The 27,348-nt window shown below is 48.1% G+C and overlaps 1 protein-coding gene across 1 annotated transcript; it reads left to right on the top strand.

Annotated features, from left to right (window-relative positions):
* On the top strand, window positions 1-27,109 carry LOC128330948 (cathepsin D-like). Its single transcript, XM_053264315.1, has 10 exons — window positions 1-62; window positions 5,744-5,894; window positions 7,841-7,964; window positions 10,260-10,378; window positions 11,332-11,531; window positions 15,994-16,122; window positions 21,904-21,913; window positions 23,133-23,267; window positions 24,531-24,629; window positions 26,870-27,109. The coding sequence occupies exons 1-10, from the start codon at window positions 1-3 to the stop codon at window positions 27,107-27,109; spliced, it is 1,269 nt and encodes a 422-aa protein (XP_053120290.1).
* Window positions 27,110-27,348: the final 239 nt, after the last annotated feature.

Below are 27,348 nucleotides of genomic sequence, written 5' to 3'. Positions count from 1 at the left end.
ATGCCAGATGTCTACAATCTGATGTTCTACCTGGTGGCTGGTGGCTGGGACTCCTGGGATCTGTATGGTGTGGGAATCCCCTTCCATACTAGGAAACTTTGTTAATTGTGCATATGGGGGACAGGGATTCAGGACTCCTTGATCTCCCAGAGAAAATGGGTTAATTTGCAGCATAAGCTACTGTGATGTACGGTTTGAAAGCAATGAACTCGGTAGCCAGAATTCTTGGATAGTCTGGAAGGGAAAAGAGCCCAGTGGCGCTCTTACTCCTGAACTTCGGGGCCAAAGTCCAGGGCCTCCATACCCTCTGAGGACCCCCAAATCCTCTTTAGTCTGTCCTGGGTGGTGTGGTCGCCGTTGGCCTGCCCCGGGAGGCCAAGTGTGATTATGACCTGTGCCAGGTGCTTTAGAGACGGGGGCAGGGGGGAAGAAATATGTGAGATGGGAACATGTTAAGTTACATGTTGAAATGTTTCTGGTAATACAAATTTGCATAAATATACCTCTTTTCTATTCTTACATTCTTGTGAGTTCAGTTACTGTTTTTGCTTTTGAGAATTCACATGTTAAAAATACTGTGTTTGTCACAGTGTCAGGGTGTGTGTGTGTGTGTTGTGTATGTGTGTAGGGGAATGATACTAAGCTTGCAGGGTGTGGGGCTCCAAAGGCCTTTAGGTCTAGGCTCCAAAATTACCTAAGTGTACGTCTGAAACAGCCTAGCTTTTCAGAAAGGAAACTGGATCTGAAATATCTAGGAAAAGAATTATGGGGTTAAAACATAGTGGGTTAAAAGAGGGAATAGGCAGGGCTCTGAACCGCTGGTGATAGAGACTGAAAGCCAGGATTTTCTGTCAAAGAAAAAGAACTTAGTAAATTAAAGTAGAAGAGATGCCAGAGGGCAGGTCCAGAATGTCAGGGTTCTCTGCAATAAAAGTTAGGGTCAAGTCATCACTTCAAACAAAGATGTATTGAGAAGAAGATTGCCATTCTCCCCACTCCCTCACCCCATAGGAAAGCACTATTGTGCTGCTTTATAGCTGTGTGACAGACAGAAATTCAAGAGATGAAGCTTCCCCACTATTCTGTCTCCATTTTTGGAAACTCTTTACCTGTTGAACTTGTGCCTGCCAAACAGGTGTTTAAGCTGAGTCAAGAAGATAGGTCACACAGCTCTAGATGGTTGATGGTCTAGGATACTGGGCACTCTGAAAGAGAACTAGATTAGGGCAAGACTTCCCAAAGCAGGGTACCTGCTGCTCTAGGGAGGTTTTGGAAAGGGAGGGGGGAAGGCAGTATAAAGGGAGGGGGAAGTTTGGGTGGAAGGTAGAATGTACTGGTCGTGGAGGGGAAGCATGGTTCAAAGGTAGAATCCTGAACTAAGGAAGGAAAGAATGAAAGGCTTGTAAAAATCTAGATTAGGGGGTTCTGGGTGTTCAAACTGGAGAACTAACTAAGGTTTCGGGATTTGGAACCCCTAAGTCATTTGGGATATGAACTGGCTTGAATACTGAGACGGGATTTACAGGATTCCTCAAAGTTGCTGAGGGCAGAGAGGGTGTGTTGACTTGTTTTTGATAAAGCAAGCTGATACTCCAAATTCCTGGCTTCTTTGAGAGAGTACAGTAATTTTGGAACTGTTTGAACAAATAGGCTCCAAGCAGTGTTCCCTGTAACAGGGATTCCCAGATGGAGTTGACTACAACTCCCAGCATTCCCAGCTGCAATGGCCTTTGGCTGGGGTTTATGGGAGTTGTGGTCAACAACATCTGGGAATCTCTGTCACAGGGAACACCGGCTCCAAGATCCAGTTCTCCTGGGTTCTCTAGGAGCGCAGTGTGGAGTCAAGCGGGTTAGGGTGGCAGCTCTCCCTGGTTTCCATTCAGGATCTCTTCCAACCCTACTTGGAGACACCAGGGATGGTATTTGGGGCCTCGCCTTTTGCATGCAAAGCAGGGGGTTTCTCCGCTGAGCCGCAGCCCTTCCCTGCTTGGCTGTGAAGCCCACTGGGTAACCTGCAGCCAGTCACTATCTCTCAGCTGCACCTACCTCACAGGGTTGTTGAGAGGATGACACGAGGGGGAACTAACTGTGTCCACTACCCTGAGGTCCTTGGAGGAAGGGCTGCATACAGAAGAATCAATAATATGGTGAGAAGAAGCACTGGCCTGAAAGCTAGGGTGCAAAAAGAATTTATCTACTTGTTTTTACACTGATACCCTGTTCTTACTCCAAGGTGCCCAGAGCAGTGTACATGGCTGTTTATTTCACAACAACCCTGTGAGGGAGGTTAGACTGAGAGATAAGAATCACCCCCAGTATGTTTCATAGTTGAATGGGGATTTGAACTGGGGTCTCCTTGGTCCTAATCCAATATCTAACCTAACCACTACACCATGCTGGCTCCTGCGACCTTTTGCATTTCCTGCAGAAATGGAGGAAAATTCAGCAGGGATGCTTACTTGTCCCATCACTAACTAGCCCTAGAATATCAGCCCCGTTGAATATCTGTTTTAAGACACAGGAGCAGGGGCTCTGTGGGGGGAAAGCTACTAGTAGAAAAAGGTTATTGATATAAGCAGAGGACGGGAAGAAGCTCAGGACAGATATCTATGATTAAGGCAGATAAAAGGTGAACCAGAAGATAAAACACACACAGCTCTTCCGTTTTTAACACATTTTCTTGCCAGTAATTCCTTTTCTTGTCACTAGGCCAGACTGCCTTTCCTCCCAACCAGTCAGATAAGCTGTCTGCAAAACAGTACTCCAGATATTTGGTTCCTCCCATTTGGTTATGGAAGAGACACCATTGGGTCTAGGCCAAGGGAGGCCAACCTGAGGGTGTCCAGGCTGCTTCTGAACTACAACTCCCATCAACCCCAACTGCAATGTATTGTGGCTGGGCATGATGGGAGTTGTAGTTCAACAACAGCTGGAGAGCAAACCACCCACCACCACCCCCAGTCTCCAGCCTCCGGTCCAGGGACTGCCATAGCTGTGTCACGCCATACCATGCCCCACGCTTTCTAGCTCAGTTTCATAGCTGTAATTATCTCTCCTGCCCATCCCTGCTGCCTACAACTGGGTGCTGCCCAGGTATCGGTATATTAATTACAGAGGTCCTCTTAACAAGCTTTTATTTTTGTTTAATGGTACTAATATATTCCACGTGAACTGAGGGGTAGAAAAGTGTTGGATAAACAAAGCAAGTGTGGCGTTCCAGCAGACTGAAGTCCGGTGTCAGGCAGGCAATGGGTTCTAGGTCGGGGGTGGGGTGGTTTCCTCAAACCCGTCCCCCCTCAGATGTTGTTGGACTACAACTTCCATCATCCCCTACCACTGTGGCAGGGGATGATGTGAGTTGTAGTCCAACATCGGGGGGGCGGGGTGTTTGCAAATCCTTGTTATAGAGGAAGAATGGCTGACATGTGACTTCCTCTCTCAAAATGACGACCTAAAATCCCCATTCTGAACACAACCAAGTTCTTGCCCTGCTTGGTGGGAGAACTGCCAGCTTTCCCATTTCTGCCCCCCCCCCCCGAAGTCTTGCTCTTTGATTTTAACACCAAAGTATTAGATGGATGGAATAATATTATTTCCATGCCTTAACAAGGTCACATGCTGCTTGCCGCAGATCAGGCTGGAGCAAGCCAGGGCAAGTACAGGAGAAAGCCAAGGACATTTTTGTCTTGTTAGGTGGCAATCCTAATCCGATTGGGAATTGGAGGGCTGGAGACGTCCTGTTTGATTCCCGTCCCTCCAGACCCAACATGAAGTCCCCCCCTTCAAAGCTTTGCCGTGCCTCCCCTTATCTCCTCAGTCTCATGTCTCGGAACATCCTCCTCGCTCATGGCCTTTGTTCTTCTAGCTGCTCCACCACTCTCAGCCGGATGAAGGTGGTCTCCCCCTACTCCCCAAGCCACTCTGCCCATGCTTGCCTGCTGCCCCTTGTGCCTGCAACTCCCTCCCAGAACCCCTGCATGGTGCCCCTTCTCTCAAATCCTTCAACTGCCTCCTCAAAACTCACCTTTTCTGTGAAGCCTTTGGGAAAACCCCTTGGTCTCAAACTCATATGTGACTGAAATAAACCCTTAAGTTCTATTCAGACATTAGTGGTACCTGTGATCAGATGTGTGTACACAGGTTGCATGTTTTGAGTTTTCATTTTAAAAGTGCACACAGATCCCTCAAACGCACACAGCAAGTGTTCTGCTGTCCCTGAATTCAATATGTATGTATTTATTTTACTTTTATATTCCGCTCTTCCTCCATGGAACCCAGAGCAGCATACTATACATTGTTATGTTTATCCTCACAACAAGCTTGTAGGTTAGGCTGAGAGAGAAGTGACGGGCCCAGAGTCACCCAGCAAGTATCATGGCTGAATGGGGATTTGAACTCAGGTCTCCCTGGTCCTAGTCCAACACTCTAACCACTACACCACGCTGACTGGGGCGGGTGGTATTCACATGTGAATAACACTACCTGTGTACACAGCACACAGAGGCCCATTCACATGTTATGTTCAGCACGAGGACAACGAGTGTGCAGTGTACACAGGTATAGATCTGTTCACAGGTACAGCCATTCACATGTTATGCTGAATGCAGGTACAGCAGTACACTTCCTATCTGTACTGTGCATTTGAAGGGCCTGTAACCAGGTTCACTTTTAAAATGAACACAGGTACAGTCATTCACACAAACACAGGTACTAGTGTAAGACATCTGTACACTCGTACACAAAATGCCTGAATCAGAATAGATTGTACGAGTGTTGAACATAATAAGTAATGTGTTCATAGAGTTACCTTCTGTCTAAGAACATAAGAGCAGCCCTGCTGGATCAGGCCCAAGGCCCATCTAGTCCAGCATCCTGTTTTGCACAGTGGCCCACCAGATGCTGCTGGAAGCCACAGGCAGGAGTTGAGGGCATGCCCTCTCTCCTGCTGTTACTCCCCTGCAACTGGGACTCAGAGGGAGGCTGGAGGTGGCCTTTAGCCCTCTGATTAGTAGCCGTTGATAGACCTCTCCTCCATGAAGTTATCCAAGTTATCCTTTATTGATGCTACCTCCACTTCCCCTCCTCTTTCTCTATGGTCTGCCTTGCATCCATTTTTAGAATGTAATCACCCCGGGGCCAGGGGCCTGGCTTCTTATGCTTTGTAAACTGCTGCTGCTGCTACTACTACTTACATACATACTGCTTTTCAACCAAAGTACTCAAAGCTGTTTACACAGGAAAATAAATAAAGATGTTTCCCTCCCTGTCCCCAAGGGCTCTAAATGCCTGGTAGGCAATAAGAAGCTGCTTTCTACTGAGTCAGACGCTTGGTCCACCTAGCTCGGTATTGTCTACCCAGACTGGCAGCGGCCTCTTCAAGGTTGCAGGCAGGGCAGGGGTCTCTCGCAGCCCTATCCGGAAATGCCAGAAAGGGAACTTGGAAGCTTCTGCATGCAAGCAGGCAGGTGCTTTTCCCAGAGTGGCCCCAGGGGAATATCTTGCAGGGCTCACACCTGTAGTCTCCCATTCAAATGCAAACCAGGGCAGCCCCTGCTTAGCCAAGAGGGCAATTCACGCTTGCTGCCACAAATGCAGCTCTCCTGCTCCCTCAGACCTGTTCAATCTAAACATTGTGCCAGGCAAATTAATAGAAAGGACGCTGGGGCAGTGCGGGGCGCGATGCTTGTACAATATTCCTCACACAATGCCTCAACTCCACCTATTTCTCTCTCCACCATGACAGCGTCCCGCTGAAGAAGTTCCCATCAGTCCGGAACCGGTTTGGCCGGTCAGGGGTCCCCATTGCCGAGTTGCTCCGGCGGGGAGGACTCCGGGCTGGAAAGCCCCAAAGTCGAGCTTCCATCGGCCGCGAACGCCTCCACAACTTCATGGACGTAGGTGCACACTCCTCCTCCCCTCCTGTGGGAAGAGTGGACATTCGCTGCTAGGACGGGACTGGTGGCTTCGGACCAGTCTAGTACCAGTCTTTCTCTAGTACCATTAAATGACTTGCATCATCCACAATTTACAAAACCTTTCAAAAAATAATTTAGGATGATGTTCTATTGTGGCACATAGGATATATATATTGTTACCACTATTCAGCCATATATATATATATACACACATACTGTATACATACACACACACACACACACAAATATATATATATATATATATATATATATATATATATATATATATATATATATATTGTTACCACTATTCAGCCTCATTTAAGATTTCTTTACTTCATGAGCTGAGCTTCAGTGAGGAGGGGGGCATTTTAAAATCTTGTCTCTGGGCCCACTCCAACCTTGCTGCGCCCCTGGGGAAACATACCAGCGGGGATTCAAACTGGCAACCTCTGGCTTGCTAGTCAAGTCATTTCACCCGTGCGCCATTGGTTTTAAAACATTTCAACAATTAAAGATGTATCTATCAGAGACAGGCCCTAATTTCTACTACTGTAGAAATCTGGCAAATCATTGTCCTCATTTTGTCCATTTGTGCAAACACAAGTTCTAGCCCTCTTATTTATTTATTTTATTTTATAAATGTTTATACTGCCCATTACCAAAGTCTCTTGCTTGGGTCTTGGGTGAAGGATGTGCTTCTAAACTCCAGTGCGTATGCATGTAAATGGCACAAATCCCCTTGTATTAATTCTCTTCTATCCCCATAAACACCTGTCCAGACAGTAAATGCTGCTTAATATATTTGAGTTGAAAATATTCTGTATGTTCGCCTAGATCAGGCCTGCTCAACTTCAGCCCTCCTGTAGATATTGGCCTACAACTCCCATAATCCCTAGCTATTGGTCACTTTTGCTGGGGATTATGGGAGTGGTAGTCCAAAAACAGCTGTGGGGGGAAGTTGAGAAGGCCTGAACTAGATCCACTGAAAAACTGAAACATGTAATTACAATTTTAATAAACAAGGAAATTCTTATGATCAGTTTACTAATGCACATTGCTTTAGAAACCCATATGGAAATGACTACGACAGGGTAAATGATTACAAATCACAGAAGATGGAGAAGGGTCTTCAGCAGGCCTGCTCAACTACAGCACTCCTGCAGATGTTGGCCTACAACTCCCATAATCCCTGCCTACTGGCCACTGTGGCTGGGGATTATGGGAATTGTAGTCCAAAAACAGCTGGGGGGCCTAAGTTGAGCAGGCCTGGTCTTCAGCAACAAGCCTGTTTCACACAATCAACAAACCATGGTTTGCTCATGGTGACTGAGGACATGGCTTCTAAATCTGGAGTCCACACTTCCCATCCTCCCCCTCCCCCTTCCTGGGCTTTGGCAGTGGTGGCTCTTCCATGAGGCAGGGTGATGTGGTCACCTCAGGTGTGAGTGTGAGGAGGGACACAGGGGACGGCACCACCACAGGTCCTTCCCACGGACCTCCTAGCTGCCACCTGCCACCACCCTTCCGGACCCCGCTGGGGGCATGCTTTTAAAGTTCCCCTCTTCACCCTGCTGGGCACACCTCTTCTTCCCTCTCTCCCCTCCTCCACAGTGGGAAGCAGGCAATTATTATTATTATTATTATTATTACATTTATATCCCACTCTTCTTCCAAGGAGCCCAGAGCGGTGTACTACATTCTTGAGTTTCTCTTTCACAATAATCCTGTGAAGTAGGTTAGGCTGAGAGAGAAGTGACTGGCCCAGAGTCAGCCAGCAAGTCTCATGGCTGAATGGGGATTTGAACTCAGGTCTCCCTGGTCCTAGTCCAGCACTCTAACCACTACACCACGCTGGTGAAGGGGGAGCTGTGATGGAATCCTGTGCTCACCCTTCTTTTCTCTTCTCCTTTCTCCCCCACCAGGCACAGTACTACGGGCCGGTCTGCATTGGAACCCCCAAACAGTGCTTCAATGTTGTTTTCGATACCGGCTCTTCCAACTTGTGGGTGCCCTCCTCCAAATGTTGCCTCTTCCACCTAGCATGCTGTAAGTCCAGATATCACAATTACTCTGGGAATGGGGTGGTGGTGCTGGGTGATCTGGAGCAGTGCAATGAAATCGGCCCGCCATAGGGAGGAGTGGCTAGTTGTCAGGGGACTTGGAAGCCCCTTCTTCCCAAGTTGTGGCTTAAGAAAGATTGATTGACACATGATTGGATGTGACTTACATCCCGGCGACATGCACATGGGGTTCCTAGACTGAGTCACCCATCCAGGCACTGCACAGACCCAGACCTGCTGAGCTTCAACAAGGTGGCTGCAGACCATTTCGCTATTATCACAATAGCAGTGATTGGTGATAACAGCCTAGTGTTATTGTTGTGTGTGTTTACAGTGTGCATATATCTTTTTGTTAGGGCTGTCACCAAATTAAAGAAATCTGAGTTTTAGTCGATTGACTGATTAATTAATTAATAGATGAAATTGCATAAATCTGCATATGAGAAAAATCGTTCAAAAGAGAAAACTTCCATTATTTGTTTTTAGATGTATATTCAAAGAAGAGGTATCTCCCTCCACACGCATACTCAGGAATGAATAGCTTTTCTAAGATGGCATTTGCCATCTGCAGTTGTTTTAAGTACTTATATTAAAAAGAATGGCTAAAAACGTGAACACTGATTTAAAAAAACACGTAAACATTGATTGACCAATTAATCAAGAACATATTTTAGTCTATTTTTAAAAAATTGATTAATCTAACCAGTTAATGGATTAAATGTTGCACTGTGTAATTTTTGTACAAAGCGGTATCAGTATATTCCCCCTGTGCAGGGATACATGGCCTGTGTTGTCATTGTGGCCAAATTAGTTTCATTTTTAGAGTACCCTTCCGAAGCTGTTTGGAATGGGTCAGTGCTGAATTTATACCAGAGCAAAAAAGTTTGTGCCCCCAAACCTGTTTTTAATTCTGAGTCCCAGCTCTTGGGAATGTGAAGGTGTGTGTGTTGTGTGTTGTGTGTGTGTGTGTGTGTGTGTGTGAGAGAGAGAGAGCACCTCCTGAGCATGTGCAGAATGCTGTTTTCCCAGCACTGGGTCAGGACAAGGTTTTATGTGCAATGCTGCTTGATTACATTTTAACACCCCACTCCATCATCTGCCACTTGGTCGCTGAGGCAACTGCAGTTCATTGAGGCTGCTTCCCTGCCCACTCCTGAGTGCCTGACTGCACATATGCATTATCATGAAGGAACATGTTGGTTGGGACATTCGATTCAGGGGTTTAATGCCAGTAAGCATCCCTGTGCTGGGCTTTCACAGGTTCAAAACGATGACCCATGCTGTGCTGGAAGAACCAGCTACAATACAAATCGGTGCCCTTGTGGATCAGGGCAGGAAGAGGATGCCCGGAACCCCATTCCCCACTGGCCTATCTTTTAAAATGTCATGTGTACAAGGAAGTCAGATATGGGGTACTGGTCAGCAACTGGATGTCCCTGGGCCAAATCCAGGCCCCAAAGGGTGCTACGAGGGTTGCCCCCGCCCAATTCCCAACCTTTCCTATCCTGGTTGCCCCCCCCGCCCCCCATTTCCAACCAATTTCCAGCCTCTACACAGATGTGTAGAGAAGACGGCACCTGTGATGACAAGCTTGCTGACAGGCCACTTCAAGGGGTTCCGACTGAAACGTGGGCCTACAGCAGGGGTGCAGAGAGGGAAATCTTGAGAAGCAATTTCTCACTTAAGTTTGCTGATGGGGGCGGGGAGGCGGGGGGACACTTTGGGGGCTGGGATGGGGCCCGTAGCTCAGTGGCAGATCATCTGCTTCCTGTGCAGAAGGTCCCAGGTTCAGTCCCTGGTAGCATCTCCTCCAGGTAGGGCTAAGCAAGACTCCTGCCTGAAACCTTGAAGTAGCTGCTGCCAGTCTGTGTAGACAATACTGAGCTGGATGGATCAGTGGTCTGACTTGGTAGCAGGTGGTTTCCTATGTTCCTATAGGGGATAAAAATACATTTTGGAGGGGACAAAAAGCCCTTTGGGGGGAAGTTCCTCAAATGCTTAGGGTCGGGGAGATCTGCACCCCTAGCCTGCGACCTCTCTTTCTCTTCCCAAAATAGCTGCCCAGGGGACGGAAATCAGTCGAGGGTTCTAGAGCCTTTAAGGGCCAGGTTTTTAATATTCTTCAGAGTCTTTTAAAAAATGCTGTAATTGTATGGCGGCAGGATATGGCCCTGTGGGAGAGGAAGGCTTTGATGAAGAAAGAGGTGGTTGGGATCTAGAAACACAAAAGTTCAGCACTGGGCCCCCTGCACATAGACACCAGTTGTTTCTCTCTCCTCAGGGGTACACAGCCATTACCGGGCCTTTTTCTCGCACACCCACAAGGCCAATGACACAAAATTTGCAATTCACTACGGAAGTGGCAGCCTCTCAGGATTTTTGAGCCAGGACGTTGTTTCTGTGAGTATGACTTTTAAAACCATTTTAAACTGGTAGAGTAACCATGTAAATATTTAGTTGACTTATTGGTGGGGCTGAAAGGGTTCATATTTATTTTGTAAAGCCTTTCTGAAATGGTAAGTTAATGTGAGAATAAAGAGATATTGAAAACATTCCAGATGGCCTCCCCCCCACCCTGCCCCCCAGTATGATTGATGGCTTTTGTTTATTAAAATATTTGTCACCTTCTGCTTCCTTCAGTTTCGTCAAGGAGGCACTTCCACTGGAAGTTTGATAATATGCAAATGTATTTAAATTTAATTGATAGAGTAAAAGGTAGATAAATAATCAGCTAAACATCTATAAGTGCTGGAAAGCCTTCATTAAAATTATATTGACATGAGTCATTATGATTATTATGTACATAGTGTCCTCAACATCACACTTAACAGGGTTACGTAAGTGAAAAGTCTGCTCCTGTCCTGAGACGGTTTAGGTTACAGCCTAAATGCTGACAGAGGGCAGGCAGAAAAAGGAAGGGAGTTGTTATGATAGCAACATGGAACTTCCATGTTCAGGTGCAGTCTACCTCTGAACACCAGTGGCAAGGAGGCAACATCATAGGAGGGCTTTTGCTGTGATGCTGTACTTGTGGGATTCCCAGAGGGCATCTGGTTGATCGCTACAGGAAACAGGATGCTGGGGAGGAGAGCTGGTTTTGCCGTAGTGAGCAGGAATGGTCCCTTTTGCTAAGCAGGATCTGCCCTGGTTTACATTTGGATGGGTGACTGCATGTGAAGACTTCCTGCTGAGGACGTAAGCTCAGTGGCAGAGCATCTGCTTGCATGCAGAACGTCCCAAGTTCAACCCCTGACATCTCCAGATAGGAGGAGAAACTCCTGCCTCAGCCTTTAACATGGCTTGAGAGGATGGAACAGAAGCTGAGATGGGATGTGGACACTTTCTCTTCTCAGGTTGGCAACATCACCGTCCACAACCAGACATTTGCCGAAGCTACAGAAATGCCAGGATTGGTTTTTGTCGCCGCCAAGTTTGACGGCATCATGGGGCTTGGCTACCCTTCCATCTCGGTGAACAACGTCACGCCGCCCTTCGACAACATGATGCAGCAGAAGCTGCTCAAGCAGAATGTCTTCTCGTTCCACCTCTGCAAGTATGAACGCTGAGCCCCTTCCCCTTATCTCCCAGTCTCACGCATTCAAGTCTAGTGCTGTTCCGCTGGCTGGCATCCGAAGTGCTTACATCATGAGCAAAGTCGTTCTAGCACAAGATGATCCCGTCCTTGTGCCGAAGGAGGGATTTGCACAAATGCACAGAAGTTCCCTTTCAAACAAATGAGACCATGCTGCAGTTGTGCGGTGTTGCGCAAGCCTGCGCATGCTTATGGTAGTACCATGTTCCAGTGGAGTGCAAGCTCCAGATTTAGTGCAAGTAGTTAGTGCAGTGTTCTTCATGGCAAGGCCCAGGGCCCAGTGGCACCCCCATCAACCCTAAGTGTGGTTCCTTGATTAGTGGTTTATTGGGCTTGTGTAACACTTTGCACAGGGGTGCCCCTGTCACCATGCGGAGACGATCATTCTCACGGGGCAGTGCGAGTGTGCTTTGCCCAGCGTAGTGGGGGGGGGCTCCTTTAAAGGAAACGGAGCCCTCTTGAGCTTCAGCACCACCCTGGAGGGCGGGCCCAGAGTGCTAGGAGACCGTAGACCTTCTCAGTGCTGTCCTCCTAGGAGAGGGGACTCCCTCTCTCTTAAAGGGCCCTCCCCGCACAGAGAAAAGTGCAGCACAGGGCGGAGGTCAGCAACGTGGGAAATGGCTTTCCCGTCGAAAAGGCTTTGTTTGTTTTCTAGGCAAAGCGACCCCCACTTGAAGAACTGTGAAGACCACTGAGCTAGCACAATCGCTTTGTGTTAGTGCGGTAGCCTTCCATAAGCACTTTGTTGGTCAGGACGTCAGCCACTGTTTTGTAATTTGTGCCCAGTTGGGCTATGGAGCCTGCCAACTTTTGAACCAGCCCTTGCAGCTGTCCCTTAAGGGTCTTAAGCCATGGTCTGCCTAAAGTACCAATGGCCTTCCTAAAGTACTAGACTAGGACCAAGGAGACCCAAGTTCGAATCCCTGTTCATCTATGAAACAGCTGTCCCTTAAGCTTGGACTTTAGGAAGACCATTGCAATTTTAGGAACGCCATTGGCCCATCTTGCTCGATATTGCCTATACTGGCTGCTGGCAGCAGCTCTCCAAGGTTTCAGGCAGGGGTCTTTCCTGGAGACACCAGGGATTGAACCTGGGATCTTTTGCATGCAAAGCAGGCATTCTGCCCCTGAGCGATGGCCCATCTGCAGGCATTAGCAGCTGATCTTGCTTTCTCCATATCACGGAAAGTTTTGTTTGCTGGTTTCTGCACAGCAAACCTCCATTTAAAAGGACAGGAACACACCAGAATTCCTTTTTTAGATCAGAGCTGTTCAACTGCAGCTGTTGGCCTGTAACTCCCATAGTCTCTGGCTATTGGCCACTGTGCCTGCAGATTATCTATCTATCTATCTATCTGTCTATCTGTCTATCTATCTATCTATCTATCTATCTATCTATCTATCTATCAAATTTGTACACTGTCCCAAACTTTAGGAACAGAGAAAGCTGCCATATACTGAGTCAGACCATTGGTCCATCTCTCTCAGTGTTGTCTACACAGACTGGCAGCGGCTTTCTCCAAGGTTGCAGTCAGGAATCTCTCTCATCTCTATCTTGGAGATGCCAGGAAGGGGACTTGGAACCAAATGCTCTTCCTAGAGCAGCTCCATCCCCTAAGGGATGCATCTTACAGTGCAAACACTTCTAGTCTCCCCATATGCAACCAGGGTGGACCCTGCTTAGCTTAAGGGGACAAGTCATGCTTGCTACCACAAGACCAACTCTCTTCATCTCTGCGCGGTTAACAACTTATGGGTTAAGAACTTATGGGAGTTGTGGTCCAAAAACAGCTGGCGGGGGGCTAAGATGAGCAAGCCTGTTCTAGATCAATTGGCCTCTCCCCTTGCCCCTCCGCTTGCCACCGCCCCCCTACTTATGACAGCATGATATAGGCAAAGTGCTCCAAGTTTAACTAAGGGCTACAAAAGTGTTGATGGGTTCCTTTCTGGCCTTGGTGAGAACTTACTGTATCTTTGCACATCTCACTGCAGCTGGATAGCCATGAGTGATATTTTTCTATGCAGGAATCTGGGCAGTCTTGTAACTGGCTTACCATTCTTCTTGCCAGTGACTCACATTTTTCTTCCCAGTGACTCACAAAAATAAAGGTTTCAAAATGCCTTGGTGTACACAGCACAATTAAACATATTTTATTGCTAGGTGGAGTATAGCAAGCGTTACTACATAAACATTATTCACACATATTACGTGTATGTGTGGGATGGCGATCCTCTCTGTTAATTTTGGGCTGTTTTTCTAGTGGCAGGTAGTTCCATTAGCATTTCAGCTGTGACGTACTCTGTTTTTCTGAGTTGTATAGCAAGTTCCATAGCAGCTTTATAGAGTCAGTTTACCGTGGACAAGGAATTAACTGGAAACTTTCATGGCGTTTTGTAATATCAGTCTGTTTAGAGTTATACAGGTCAAGTGGATAGTAAGCAAGCAGGCACACTGGCAACCCTCAGGGCTTTCCTTAGAGAGCCCTGACGGGGTGTGAGTCCCAGGGCAAATCAGCCAGTGTGGGGTCCCCTTCCAGTTCATTCTAATGGGGGTTAAAGAGTGGGGCCCGGAGCAGTCGCCCTGCTTACCACGTCCTAAGGACAGCCCTGGCAACCCTACATGGCAGGCCTTGAACTCTGACTGGGAGCCTACCTGCCTGAGATCTTGAAAAAAACTGTTTCTGCCAGCCAGGACTGCAACCTTTCCTAGCCAGATCTCAAGCTCAAATCAATTTCCTCTTTCTCTGTCCAAATTCAAACCACCCTTTTCATCCCCCCCACCTCACCCCGTAGGTGGGCATGGCACATTCGAGGAAACCAGGGTAACCATTGGCCGAGTTGCTAACTGGTCAGACTAAAATGGCCTGGCTTGCTGCTCCTGACTCTTTGATGAACACAGAAAACAGTGAAAAGCTTTTCATGAGAATGCACTAAAAATAACTGCATGCATCCTTACAGACATTGGTAAGCACAGTGCATTCGATGGCCATTTGAAAGGAGGATTCAGTGCATTCCGGTCACGGTGGCAATCTTTTCGGCAGTACCTGATTTTTGTGGCCTGGATTTAAAAAGGGCCGCTTGCTCTTTGCTGCAAATCAAATGGCAGTTAAAGAGAGAGCTATAGGGATTCTACAGGGAGGTCTCACCATCAAGTGTTAGACGCTGCAAAAGCAGTCATTCTTACACTCGTGCCCCATGAGAAAACGATCACAAAATAATTGTTATTGTGGCACACCAATTACATTGTCTTGTAAGCCCCAGGTGCCAACCTGAGCACCGAGGAGGTTTCTGTGGTGAGTAAACTCCAAGCCTGGGATTCTTTAAAACCGCCCAGAAATACAAAGGGGCTCAGAGCATGTTATAACCTCACACAACAGCCCTGTAAGGTAGACCAGGCTGAGAGAGAGTTACTTATCTAAGGGCATCTGGTGAGCTTTATAACAGAGTGGAGTTCTGAACCTGCTTCATGGTGGGAGTTGTAGTTCATCAATATCCGAGGATCCAAGGTTAGGAAGCCCTGGTATAGGAGAAGGGTTTTGTGATTCAGCTCATCATGTAGGGGAAGAGAAGACTCATTTTGTTTAGTTTGTTTATGGATTGATTTCGATATCATTTTTCATTAAAATAATCTCAAAGCGGTTTACAATATAATTAAAACAGTGCACAATTAAAATACAAAAGTACAAATATAAAATATGAGTATATATCTATTTAAAAACCTATATAAAACAGTAATACACAAAACACAATGAGATATAGATGAGCTATGCTGACCCAAATTCTCCCTTTTACACAACCATTAAAGACACAGGACTTTTAAAAATCATACTTATTTATTTTTACATTTGTTTTCCACCCTTCCTCCAAGGAGCCCAAAGTGGTATACAGGATTATGTTTATGCTCACAACAGCCCTGTGAGGTAGGTTACACTGAAAGATAAGTGAGTTTCCACCCAGTGAGTTTCATGGACGAACAAGGATTTGAACTCGGGTCTCCTTGGTCCTGGTCCAGTATTCTACCCACTACACCACACTGGCTACACACCAGGGCTGCAACAGGGGTTTCAATGTTGGGCAGCTGCCAAGGTCCCGCCGCTGATCCCTGAGACCACTAGGCTCGTCAGCCCTCCCTGGCTGGCATGTTGTCACCAGGGATTTGCATCAATCTCCAGGCGACTATTGAAAGCAACCCTGGAGATCTTAATCGCTTGGCAGTGTGATAAATGTTAGGGAAATGTTAGGGAATCTCCCGGAAGAGCTTCGGTCACAGTCGGCATCCCTAGCCCCAGAGCCTTCACAGAGTGGTAGTGGAGCGACTTTCTGGGGGTCCACGGAGGGTAGTTTGCCATGGACCTGCTCCAGCCTGGAGTCAGCCTTGCTACACAATCACATGCCTCTCTAACTCTTCTGACTCCTCTTCTAGTAATAACAGCACTGAAGAAGCCGATGGAGGTGAAGTCCTCTTCGGGGGGATTAACCACAAGGCCTACGAGGGGGAACTTCACTACATTCCCGTGTCGCGCCAGGCCTACTGGCAGATCAAGATGGACAAGTAAGTGACACGCCTGAAGAAGCAGGTTATCCCCTATAGCTCATGTGTCCCCCCCCCCCCCCGGCGATGGGTTAAAGGTTTGGAGTGTCAGTCTGTTCCCCTCTCCCATAATGCTAGAACTGGGAGATCACCCAGGCAAACCGATCGGCATTAGATTCGAGCCAAACGAAGGGAGATACTTATTTGCATAGTGGAGTTTGCTGCCACAAGACATGGGTCAAGTTTTGGCAGCTGTAAAGGGGGATTTGAGAAATCCATGGAAACCACCAATGGGTATTAGTTGTGATGGCTGAATGGAGCCTCCATGTTCAGAAGCAGGCTACCAGTGGAAGAGGGCTATTGACTTCAAGCACCGCATAAGGCCTTCCCAGAGGCATCTGGTGGCCACTAGGGGAAACAGGACAATGGACTAGATGGACTTTTGTCTGATCCAGTAGGGCTCTTTTGATGTTGCGACAGGATTCTTTGTTGGGCCTTTTGTGCTGCAGCAAATGGACAAATCTAACTCTCTAAAGCAAAGGAAATGGATCTCTCCCTTTTTTGGCACACAGTTGGGAGTTTCTTGGCACAGATTATCACCAGTGCAAGGATGCTGATGAACCAGGATTGCTGCATTCACTGTCAGAGAACTGGGATCTAGTGTGTGAGACCATCGACCCTTCCAAATGGCAATAAAGTACAGGATCTGCAGAGCTTCCATGCAAGTTCCAAGCGTGATCATACTCCCCTAACAGATCTGCTGCAGGCTTCCGTGCTACTTCCTAGCATAATCTTACCCTATGAGCAGATGCCAAGCAGCGCCACTTGCTGGCTAGTTCTTGCATTTCAAAAAGAACCCTAACCCTTTCCCCAGTTGCTATGCCACAAAAGTAGTGGGTTGGTTCTTCTTGGAATGAAAGGGCTAACCAACAGGTGGTGCTATAAAGATTCTGCAAGGTCCTTGCTTGATGTGTGAAGAGAGGGTAAGATCGAAGCCTGCAGGAGTTTTTGTACGGTGAGATCACACTTGGAACATGCACAAAAGCTTTGAATATTCTACACTGTGTTGCTATCTGGAAGAGTCCTGTACTAGGAAGATCTGGGTCTCAAAGGCTCTGATTTTTTACTCTGAAGGACAGTGGTAAAAACAGGCAGGAACAGACAGGTAGGGTGTACCTGGCAAAATGCTTCATATGCATTCTCATAGTACCATGAGAGTTTTAAAAGAAAAGAAAAAGAAAAAGAAAAATCAAAAATACCCCACACAATCATTCCACTGATGTTGGTAACGGATGTTGGCAATCCACATTAAAACTAGATTCGAATGATTGTGTGACCCAGGCCCAGATATCATAATCACTGCCGATTGTCCAATTTGTTAATGTGTCTTGCATTATTGTTTGTTTGCAATGGCAGACATAGCCACTAGGGGGTAATGTTGCTACACTTGAATCTACTTCTACAGATCCTAATTTGATGCTGCTGTATCCTGATTTTGCAGCGGTTTTGTGGGAGCAGAAGGGCAGGGTGGTTTGGAGTATTTAAGTATAACTGTGATTTCTACTGTACTGTAAGCTACCTTGGAAAAAGCTGAAATATGAGATCTAGGTATTTTAAATAAGCAAAAATTTAAATGAATATGTGTTGATAGATGCAGAAATTGTTGAACAATTCGTACGGCTCAGCTCTGCTCACCCTTCTGTCCGAACATTCTGAGAGAAAAGAAATGCACTGAAGAGACCACACACACACATACACCCCACAACCAGGTCCACGGTCAAATCAAAGCTCAGCTACCTTCCTGGTCAAGTTTCTCTTCCTCTCTGTGGGAGTGTTTACCCAGAAACCAATATATGGTTTACAGTGGGGAGGAGGGAAAATAAATAATAAATAAGATGGTTCCCTGTCCAAAAGGCTCACAATCTTTTTTTTTTTTAAAGGCAGATGCCAGCAACAGCCATTGGAATGATGCTGTGCTGGGGTTGAATAGGGCCCGTTGCTCCCACCCACCCACCCCGCTAATTGGAAGAGAATCACCACTTTAAAAGGTGCCTCTTTGTGCAGTTAGCAGGGGAATGTTTCTACCAGGGGCATAGCCACTATTGGGCAACCGGGTTCAAAGAACTTGGGCTGCTGCCCCTCAGGGGCCGTGCCTCGCAGCCCCGAGAGGCCCCCCGCATCTGATGTCAGATGTGGAGGGGCTGGTTTAACTCCCGAGCGGGGCCCCGGGGCCCCGTTTGGAAGTTAAATGGCCATTGCTGAGTTCACAGCATGGCCAGGAACGGCTCTTTCCTGCCTTAAAGGCAGGGAGAGCCGCTTCTGGCTGTGCTGCAAACGCAGTGCTGGGCCCAATCTAGCTCCCGAATGGGGCCACGGGGCCCCATTTGGGAGTTAAGAACGTGGCCAGGAGAGACTCTCCCTGCCTTTAAGGCAGGGAAGAGCTACTCCTGGCCACACTGCGAATGCAGCGCTGGCCTGAATCCAACTCCTGAATGGGACCGTGCGGCCCCGTTCGGGAGCCAAACCACACACCCCGCATCTGATGTCAGATGTGGGGGCGTGGCTAACCCCCACGTCTGACATCAGACATCAGGGGCGAGGTGAGGGGGGCCGCCAACGTGGCCGAACACGTGCCACCGCTGGTCTGGCTCTGCTACTGGTTTCTAACTTCTATTTATAGCAGCGTCCCTCACAAACACAAAGTAATCTGATAAAGATTCAGCGAAGGCTTTATTCAGAAACAGCTCAGTTTTCTCCTTCTCCTTTCCCTCTCCTTTCCTTTCTGGTCCTCTCCCACCTTACGTTCTTGATAGGATCCCCACTGGGACAAACTTCTAAACAACAAAACATAAAAGATACTGGATAGAAGTCGACACCATCTCACCCCGAGGAGCTGCATTTTGAACTCACTGCAATTTCCAAACAGTTTTCAGGGCACAAGGAAGGAAAATCACTCAGTGGTGTGGAGCATCAGCTTTGCGTACCGAAGGCTCCAGGTTCAATCTCTGGCGTCTCCAGATAGAACCCCGGCAGTGCTGCTGCTGATCAAATTAGACAATAGACAATACTGACCCAGGTGGATCAATGGTCTGGGTCAGTATAAGGCAGCTTCCAATATAGCTTATGTAACACATTACAGAAGAAAGTAATTTTCTCAAAGGCACTAGAGCACAGATCATTCCAATTCCAATGATCATTCTGTGACCTCTGTCCAGGAGAGGTCACAGCTAAGGGAAGCCGGGCATTTTATGCCATCAAGGCCACCTGGACCTCCAGAGACAAAGCTAGATCTAGGAGCACCCTCGAAGTTGCTGAGGAGCGCAATCCCATCCCGAACAGGCTGAATCCCATCATACTGATGCCCACATGACCTCCATCTTGTCAGGATTGGGCTTCAGTCTATTGGTCCTCATCCAGCCCATTACCAGTTCCAGACACGGAGTCAGCACTTCCACTGCCTCACCTGACTCAGTTGTAAAGGAGAGATAGATCTGAGTGTCAGCAGCACTGTGTCCCCAGATGACTTCTCCCAGCAGTTTCATGTCGACATTAAAAAGCATGGGGGACAAGAAGGAACTTGAGAGACCTGTAGCATAAGTGCCAAGGGGTCAGACAGTAGCACCTCAGCACCATCTTCAGGAATCACCCTCCAAATAAGAAGGGAAAACCAAAACATAGGAATGTGAGAAGCTACCTCATACTTGGTCCATCTATCTCAATATTGTTTACAGTGACTGGCAGCAATTCTCCAGGTTTTCAGGCAGGAATCCTTGCCAGCCCTACCTGGAGATGCCAGGGCTTGAACCTGGGACCTTCTGAATAGGAACATAGGAAGCTGCCATATACTGAGTCAGACCATTGGTCTATCTAGCTCAGTGTTGTCAGTGTCTACACAGACTGGCAGCAGCTTCTCCAAGGCTGCAGGCAGGAATCTCTCTCGGTCCTATCTTGGAGATACCACGGAGGAAGCTTGAAACCTTCTGCTCTTCCCAGAGCGGCTAGATCCCCTGAAGGGAATATCTTACAGTGCTCACACGTGGTCTCCCATTCAAATGCAACCAGGGCAGACCCTGCTTAGCTAAGGGGACAAGTCATGCTTGCTACCAGATCTCCTCTCCGATGCCAAGCAGATGCTCTACCACTGAACGACCCATCATCTTACAGGAGACAGGGCTCACATGTAGTCACCCATCCAAATGCAAACCAAGGCAAATCATGCTTAGCAAAGGGGACAATTTATGCTTGCTACCACAAGACCAGCTCTCCATTCCAGAATACCATGCTTTGAATCCTTACTTGGAAAGCCTTTCCAGAAAGATACCATAACTGATGGTCAGGGGCAGATTAATGCATAGGCAAGATAGGCATTTGTTTGTTTGTTTGATTGATTGATTGATTGATTGATTAAGTGCCGTGAAGTCAGTGTCATCTCTTAGCGACCACATAGATAGATTCTCTCCAGGATGATCTGTCTTCAACTTGGCCTTTAAGGTCTCTCAGTGGTGCATTCATTGCTGTCGTAATGAATCGAATCCACCCACCTTGAATTGAATCGAATCCACCCAGCTTGCTGCTGGTCATCCTCTTCTTCTCTTTCCTTCAATTTTCCCCAGCATTATGGACTTCTCAAGGGAGCTGGGTCTTCTCATAATGTGTCCAAAGTATGATAGTTTGAGCCTGGTCATTTGTGCCTCGAGTGAAAATTCTGGATTGATTTGTTCTATGATCCATTTGTTTGTTTTCCTGGCTGTCCATGGCACTTGCCTTCGGTGGCAAATTTTGAGAAGCGGCAAATTTCCAGAGGGCAAGTTACATATTTTTTGTTAACCTTTTAAAACTGCCTCTGTGTGGTGGAATTGTGGTGGTGCAGCGGGGATGGTGGCAGAGACGGAGGCCGGCTGGTGGGGTGCGGTGCCCCAGCGGCGCTGGTGGTAGTGGTGAGGGGAGACAGTGGCAAGAGAGGTGGAGACAGCAGTGAAAGCTCCTTCTGTGGGCTCCTTCTGTGGGCACGCATGCACAGAGAGCCCCCCAAAGGGTTTAAACAGCCCGATCTGTCATTTGGGCGGCAGGGCGGCCCACGGAAGGAGCTCTTGCTGCCGCCATCCTGCCACGCAGTGGTGATTTTAATAGGTTAAAAAAATTAACTCACCACCACCAGTCCTCGGGCCAGGGCAGCAAATCTTTTTTGCCTATTGGTGGAAAAAAGCTTAATCCACCCCTTCTGACGGTATTGAAGGCCACTGAGAGAGTCATGAGAATCAACATGTTCAGGTCACAGGTTCAGTTCCTGTCCTGAAATAAGGTCAAGAGCAGTTGAGGTTTCAGCACCCTGGAGAGCCCCCAGTGAGCAAGTTGTTGCCACAGAGGCAAGAGGAGAAATGAGGTCTTCAATACCTCCAGACTCAGACTACTCTCGCAGGCTCCGCCTCCATGCCTGGAGGCAGAGATTTAAAGGGGCAGTCCTTTGAGCCTGGGGTCTAGCACCTTCCCTCTGCTCCAATGAGATTTAAAGGGGCAGTCCTTTGGCCTGGGGTCTATCACCTTCCCTCTGCTCCATCAAGTCCCTCCTGGCCAGTTGCCAACACTGTTGCCAGTGTGCAAGAGGCCAGTTCATTACAGTTCTTGGTAGAAAAGGTCAGTTCATTTTGCGGCTCGGGCTCCATGCATCTCACTTCTGGGGTCTCCAGTTCTGGGTCTCCCAGCCGACAAGGTCTAGTCCAAGCCTGGTGTCAGGACTTGGGACTGGCTTCTCTGGACCAACTGCTCCTCCCTCTTCAGGGCCAGACTGCGCTACTGGAGGAGAGTTGGTCTTGTGGTAGCAAGCATGAATTGTCCCCTTAGCTAAGCAGGATCCACCCTGGTTTGTATTTGAATGGGAAGCTACATGTGTGAGCACTGTAAGATATTCCCCTTAAGGGGTGGTGCCGCTTTGGGAAGAGCACCTGCATGCAGAAGGCGCCAAGTTTCCCTCCCTGGCATCTCCAAGATAGGGCTGGGAGAGACTCCTGCCTGCAACCTTGGAGAAGCCGCTGCCAGTCTGGGTAGACAATACTGAGCCAAATGGACCAAGAGTCTGACTTGATATAAAGCAGCTTCCTGTGTCCCTGTATACTGCTCAGGGCTGGGATCACAACATCCTGCTCCCTCTCCCAATGAAGGTCATCTATCGGGGTGACCGTTTCTATGCCAAAAGAGGACTGGAGATAGTTCAAGCCATCAGTTCCATTTAAGAGAGTCTGAGCAGCCACCGTTTGCTTGAACACTTTGCCCAAGAAATGGATATTTGTGATTGGCCAATGGTTATAGCAGTCCTATTATAATAAGGTAGTACTGTCACATAGGAACCTGCCTTATATCATGTCAGACCCTTGGTCTAGCTCAGTATTGTCTACACCAGATATTCTCAACGTTGGGTCGCCAGAGGTGATTGGACTTCAACTCCCATAATTCCCCACCCCAGTGGCCTTCGGTTGGGGATTATGGGAGTTGAAGTTCAATAACATCTGGCGACCCAATGTTGAGAATCCCTGCTCTACACTGTTTGGCAGAGACTCTCCCAGGTTTCAGGCAGGAGTTTCTTCTAGCCCTTACTGGAGGTGCCAGGGCAGGGAGTGAACCTGGGACCTTCTGTGGAATATTTCACAGCACTCGCATGTAGTCACCCACCCAAATGCATGGAGACATTAGCAAAGGGGACCATTCCTTTGCTACGGAATCACTGCTTGCTCACTACTTCACTTGCTTCTTCTCATGTGGTTCATGAGAACTATATCTTAGTCTGGAAAGAGTGCCCAGTTCCAGACTCTTCCAGCTGTGTGTGTGTGGGGGGGGGGGGCGTTTTCAGCAGAAGATGACTTTTCTGGTTCCCAGTGCTGTGACCACGGGGGCGGGGGGGGAGGCGGGGACTTCTTCTTATCTCCTGCCAGGCCCTCATCACAGTTTCTAATTACTGCTCTTTCCCAAAACCTCCATGCAGGATAACTGTGGGCAAAGAGTCGAAAAAGTGTTGGCCGTGGAAACTTTTTGGCAAGGATAATTCCTCCAAGATATGCAAGGATGGTTGCCAAGGCATCGTGGACACTGGGACTTCTCTTATCACGGGGCCTAGTGGTGAGATCAAGGAGCTGCATGAGGCCCTTGGGGCTAGCCATGCCTTCGGAGGGCAGGTAAGGGATCCTTTGAGTCTCCGTTTCCTCTGAGGACACGTTCTAAAAACCGCACACTCTTCCAGATGCCCGAAGCCACACTCTGCTTCCAAACACATTTGGCTAGTTCTCTCGGCTCTCGGTCTCTCGGTGCAGGGCACAGGCAGCGTAATGTGATATTCCCTCACCCTCTCGGGTGACCAAGAAATGGAACATGAGATGGAGCCGTGCAAAGGAAGTGGTGCTGGGGTTCTGCAGATCGGAGCAGGCTTGAGTCTCAGTTCTGGGGTCCCCGGGGGCCGATGGGGGGACACTCTCCAAGTCTGTCCTTTAGTCCCTCCCCCCCGCAGTGTAAGTTGCTACCGTTTTCTCAGTAAAGCACTGTGCTTGGAGGAAACTGTCACAGTGAGGGCAAAACCTGCCCTCTAGCCCTGCCATTAGTTGTGCTCACTGACCTCACTGCCTGGCATATCCAAAGGGGTGCTGTGTTGTGCAATGTGCAGAAGCACTTCTCTGCAGGCAGACAAGCATGGCACCCCTTTTGATATGCCTGGTGACTGCATCCCCTTTTGCTCTATCTCTGCTCTTTATCCTTGGCTCACAATGGCAGAGGGACTCATTCTGAACCAGTATGTTGGCCTCGTGTCATTAGACAGAGAAGAGGAGGGAAGCTAGGCATAAGGAAGCCAGTGTGGGCTGGCAGAGACCATGTTTGCTGCAACATGTGGTTCCTGCAATTACTTGGAGAAAATGAGGCATGTTTGATTAATGTTCTAGCACAGGGGTGGCACTCTGAGGCCCTCCAGGGCACTTTCCAGATTAAACCCTACGACAGGGTCACTACGGATCTCCCAAGTGTACTTCCATACTTCCTGTGTTGTGACACCGTAATCCCAGCGCTGACAGCAAGGTGCCATTCACATTTCCGGTGCCTTCTTTCAGATTTTATCTTTGTATTATAGTGCTACAACGTTGCATGTGCGTCGCAAAAAAGTTGGTGTATTTTCCCATTGCAAGAGTTTGAGATTCTGGGAATCATTTCCAATACGATCCTGCCAAGCCAAATCATGTTACCCCTGTTGTAGCGTGTAATCTGGAAAGCGCCCAGCTGTTGGACTCCAACTCCCATCATCCCCAGCGGCAACCGAAGCTGGGCATGATGGGAGTTGTAGTCCAACCACAGCCAAAGAGTCTCGAGTTGCCTCCCACCCTTGCACAAGAGGTATGCTTCCCCCTCCATCCCTTTTCCCAATCTCACGATACTCTCCCCTCTTCTTCCCATAGTACCTGCTGGATTGTGATAAGCTCTCTACTATGCCAAACGTGATTTTCCATCTTGATGGCAAACCCTACACCCTGACCCCACAGGAATACACCCTACAGGTGAGAGTCACCAAGAAAAGGCAATGGTGGCAGCCTTTGAGTGTGTCCAGGCCACCATCTGTGTAGGAGAGCTGGTCTTGTGGTAGCAAGCATGACTTGTCCCCTTAGCTAAGCAGGGTCCACCCTGGTTGCATATGAAAGGGAGACTAGAAGTGTGAGCACTGTAAGAGAGTCCCCTCAGGAGATGGAGCCACCGGTCTGGGAAGAGCAGACGGTTCCAAGTTCCCTCCCTGGCAGCATCTCCAAGGTAGGGCTGAGAGAGATTCCTGCCTGCAACCTTGGAGAAGCTGCTGCCAGTCTGTGAAGACAATACTGAGCTAGATAGACCAATGGTCTGACTCAGTATATGGCAGCTTCCTATGTTGCTATCTGTGGTCACAGATTGCTTTTGATTTTGGCTTAAACTGGTTTCTGCTAAAATCGGTTGGTAATGAAGATGTACAGCCGCTGTCAACTAGGATGTACCGCTTTGTTCTCCCCTCTCTGAGTGGCAGGAATTTCTAGGGAAAGCTTTACAGCAGGAGTGTAGCTCTAATTGAACAAGGGGGCCCCCATCTGCTGGGCAACAACAACTCCCTCTTCGCCCTTTAGTTCTTCTGCAGCAAAGAAATGGGGGGAAGTGATGAAGGTTTTTGTCCCAGCCAGGGCCCACTCCATTTTTGCTGCTCTGGTTTCACGACGGCCCTGCTTTACAGGGCTCTTCTGAAGGGAGAGGAGAAATGGGGACCTGTAATCTTTCAGTAATATCTGGGTTTGAACCTAGAGGTTGAGCAGATGGGAAGCAAACACTTATGCATGCAGGGAATGCTAGTCCCAAAGGCATGTCGTTCCAGTGCCCAGGGTCCTAGCTAGGTGAGAGGAGGCCCATGTTCACCCCTCTCCTGGGCGGCCCCTCGGAGTGAGGGAGATAATGAAGAAAATAGGGAGGGGTGGAGCTGGGGGGCCCTCAGAAGCTGGGGGGCCGGCTTCTTTGAACCCATCCACTCAGTTATAGCTAGACGCCTGTCAGTGCCCAGTATCCTCAAAGCAGCTCCTGCCAGGCAAGAAACGGACTATGCTCATCCAAGGTGGATTTGATTTAAATCAAATCGATTTAAATTATGATTTAAATCACTAGTCAGTAAGGCTAGATTTAAATCATGGTTTTTTACATAAAGACTCATTCTTGCTGGTATAATCTTAATATTTACAACCAGATGAAGGTTTCATTTTTGGCCCTCTTCTAGATAGAAAAATTGCCCCAAATAATCTTACAGAAACCTCTGGAAGAGCATGACATTGTGAATGGATTAATGGAATTCATTTACCAAAAAATTTAAACAATGCATATATACAGCCTCATGCTACATAATTAAAAATGAATCCTTTTTTCATGATGAATACCTTTGGACTATAATATATCTTAAATAGAAAACTATCTTTAGAATGATAGATATTTTTCCTCAAAAAGCATTTTATTTTTAAAAAAATCTGATTTAAAATTTTAAAATCCCGATTTTAAAAGTTTTTTTTTTAATCATTGATTTTTATCCACCCTGACGCCCACACCTGACAGTAGGTGACATACAGAGCAAGGATGCACAGGTACAGCGAGAGAGTGCCCAACAGAACTTCCCAACCAACCAACCAACCACCCCAATGCAGCCAGGAAGCGGCAGTTTTTGACGCTCACCCCTTCCCCAGGAAGCCCTCCATGTCCATGCCGTTAAGGAGAGAGCAGAGCAAGCGTCTGGCAGCAGTCCCTTCTCCACGATGCCCGGCCATGAGCTGTGCTTGGTCTCACTCTCCCCCTTTGGAGTTAGAGTTGTCGCTCAGGGGTACAGCATCAGCTTTGCATGCAGAAGGTCCCCGGTTCAATCCCTGATAGCATCTCCAGGTAGGCCTGGGAGAGACCCCTGCGTGAAACTTTGGAGAGCCGCTGCTGCCGGTCAGTGTGGGCAACATTGAACTGGATGAGCCAATGGTCTGACTTGGCATAATGCAGCTTCCTCTATTTCTAATTACCCACCTGCTCGTTCCAGATTATGGGATAGGAATGTGGCTCAGTGGTAGAGCATCTGCTGGTCTGCAGAAAGTTTGGGGTTCCATCCCTGGCAGCATCTCCAGGTATGAAAAGACTCCTGGGAAAGATTCCTGCCTGGAGCCTTAGAGAGCCACTTCCAGTCAGTGTACACAGTGCTGAGATAGATTGACCAATGGTCTGACTCGGTATAAGGCAGCTTCTGATGTTCCCTTTGCAGGTAAACCAGGGGGGAGTGACGGCTTGCATCAGCGGATTCATGAGCCTTGACATCCCCAAGCCCAACGGCCCACTCTGGATCCTGGGTGACGTGTTCTTGCGGAAGTACTATTCCGTCTTTGACCGAGAACACAACCGAGTTGGCTTGGCCCTTTCCAAACCAACCGAATGTGGCTCCAGTTTTACAGAGGAGGCGACGGCGACTGTGGCTCCAACAACGGGAAGTGTCACCACTGCTTGACTGGCCAGATAAACACTTGAAATGGAGGGGATGGTGCAGAGCTGTGGTGTAAGCCGTTCAGCGCCCCACAATCATGAAGTCAGGAGCACAACAGGGAGGGGGAGGGGAGGGGGGAGGTTGTTTGCATAGCAGAACTGGTGGGATTCAGAGCATGGGATCTATGTTCTTTAGATTTCCGAGAATGCCACTACCAGATAGATAGATAGATAGATAGATAGATAGATAGATAGATAGATAGA

The sequence above is a fragment of the Hemicordylus capensis genome, chromosome 6, assembly GCF_027244095.1.
Source record: "Hemicordylus capensis ecotype Gifberg chromosome 6, rHemCap1.1.pri, whole genome shotgun sequence".
Lineage (NCBI taxonomy): Eukaryota > Metazoa > Chordata > Lepidosauria > Squamata > Cordylidae > Hemicordylus > Hemicordylus capensis.
The sequence above is the reverse complement of the archived record's forward strand: the minus strand, read 5'-3'. Positions and strand labels throughout refer to the sequence as shown.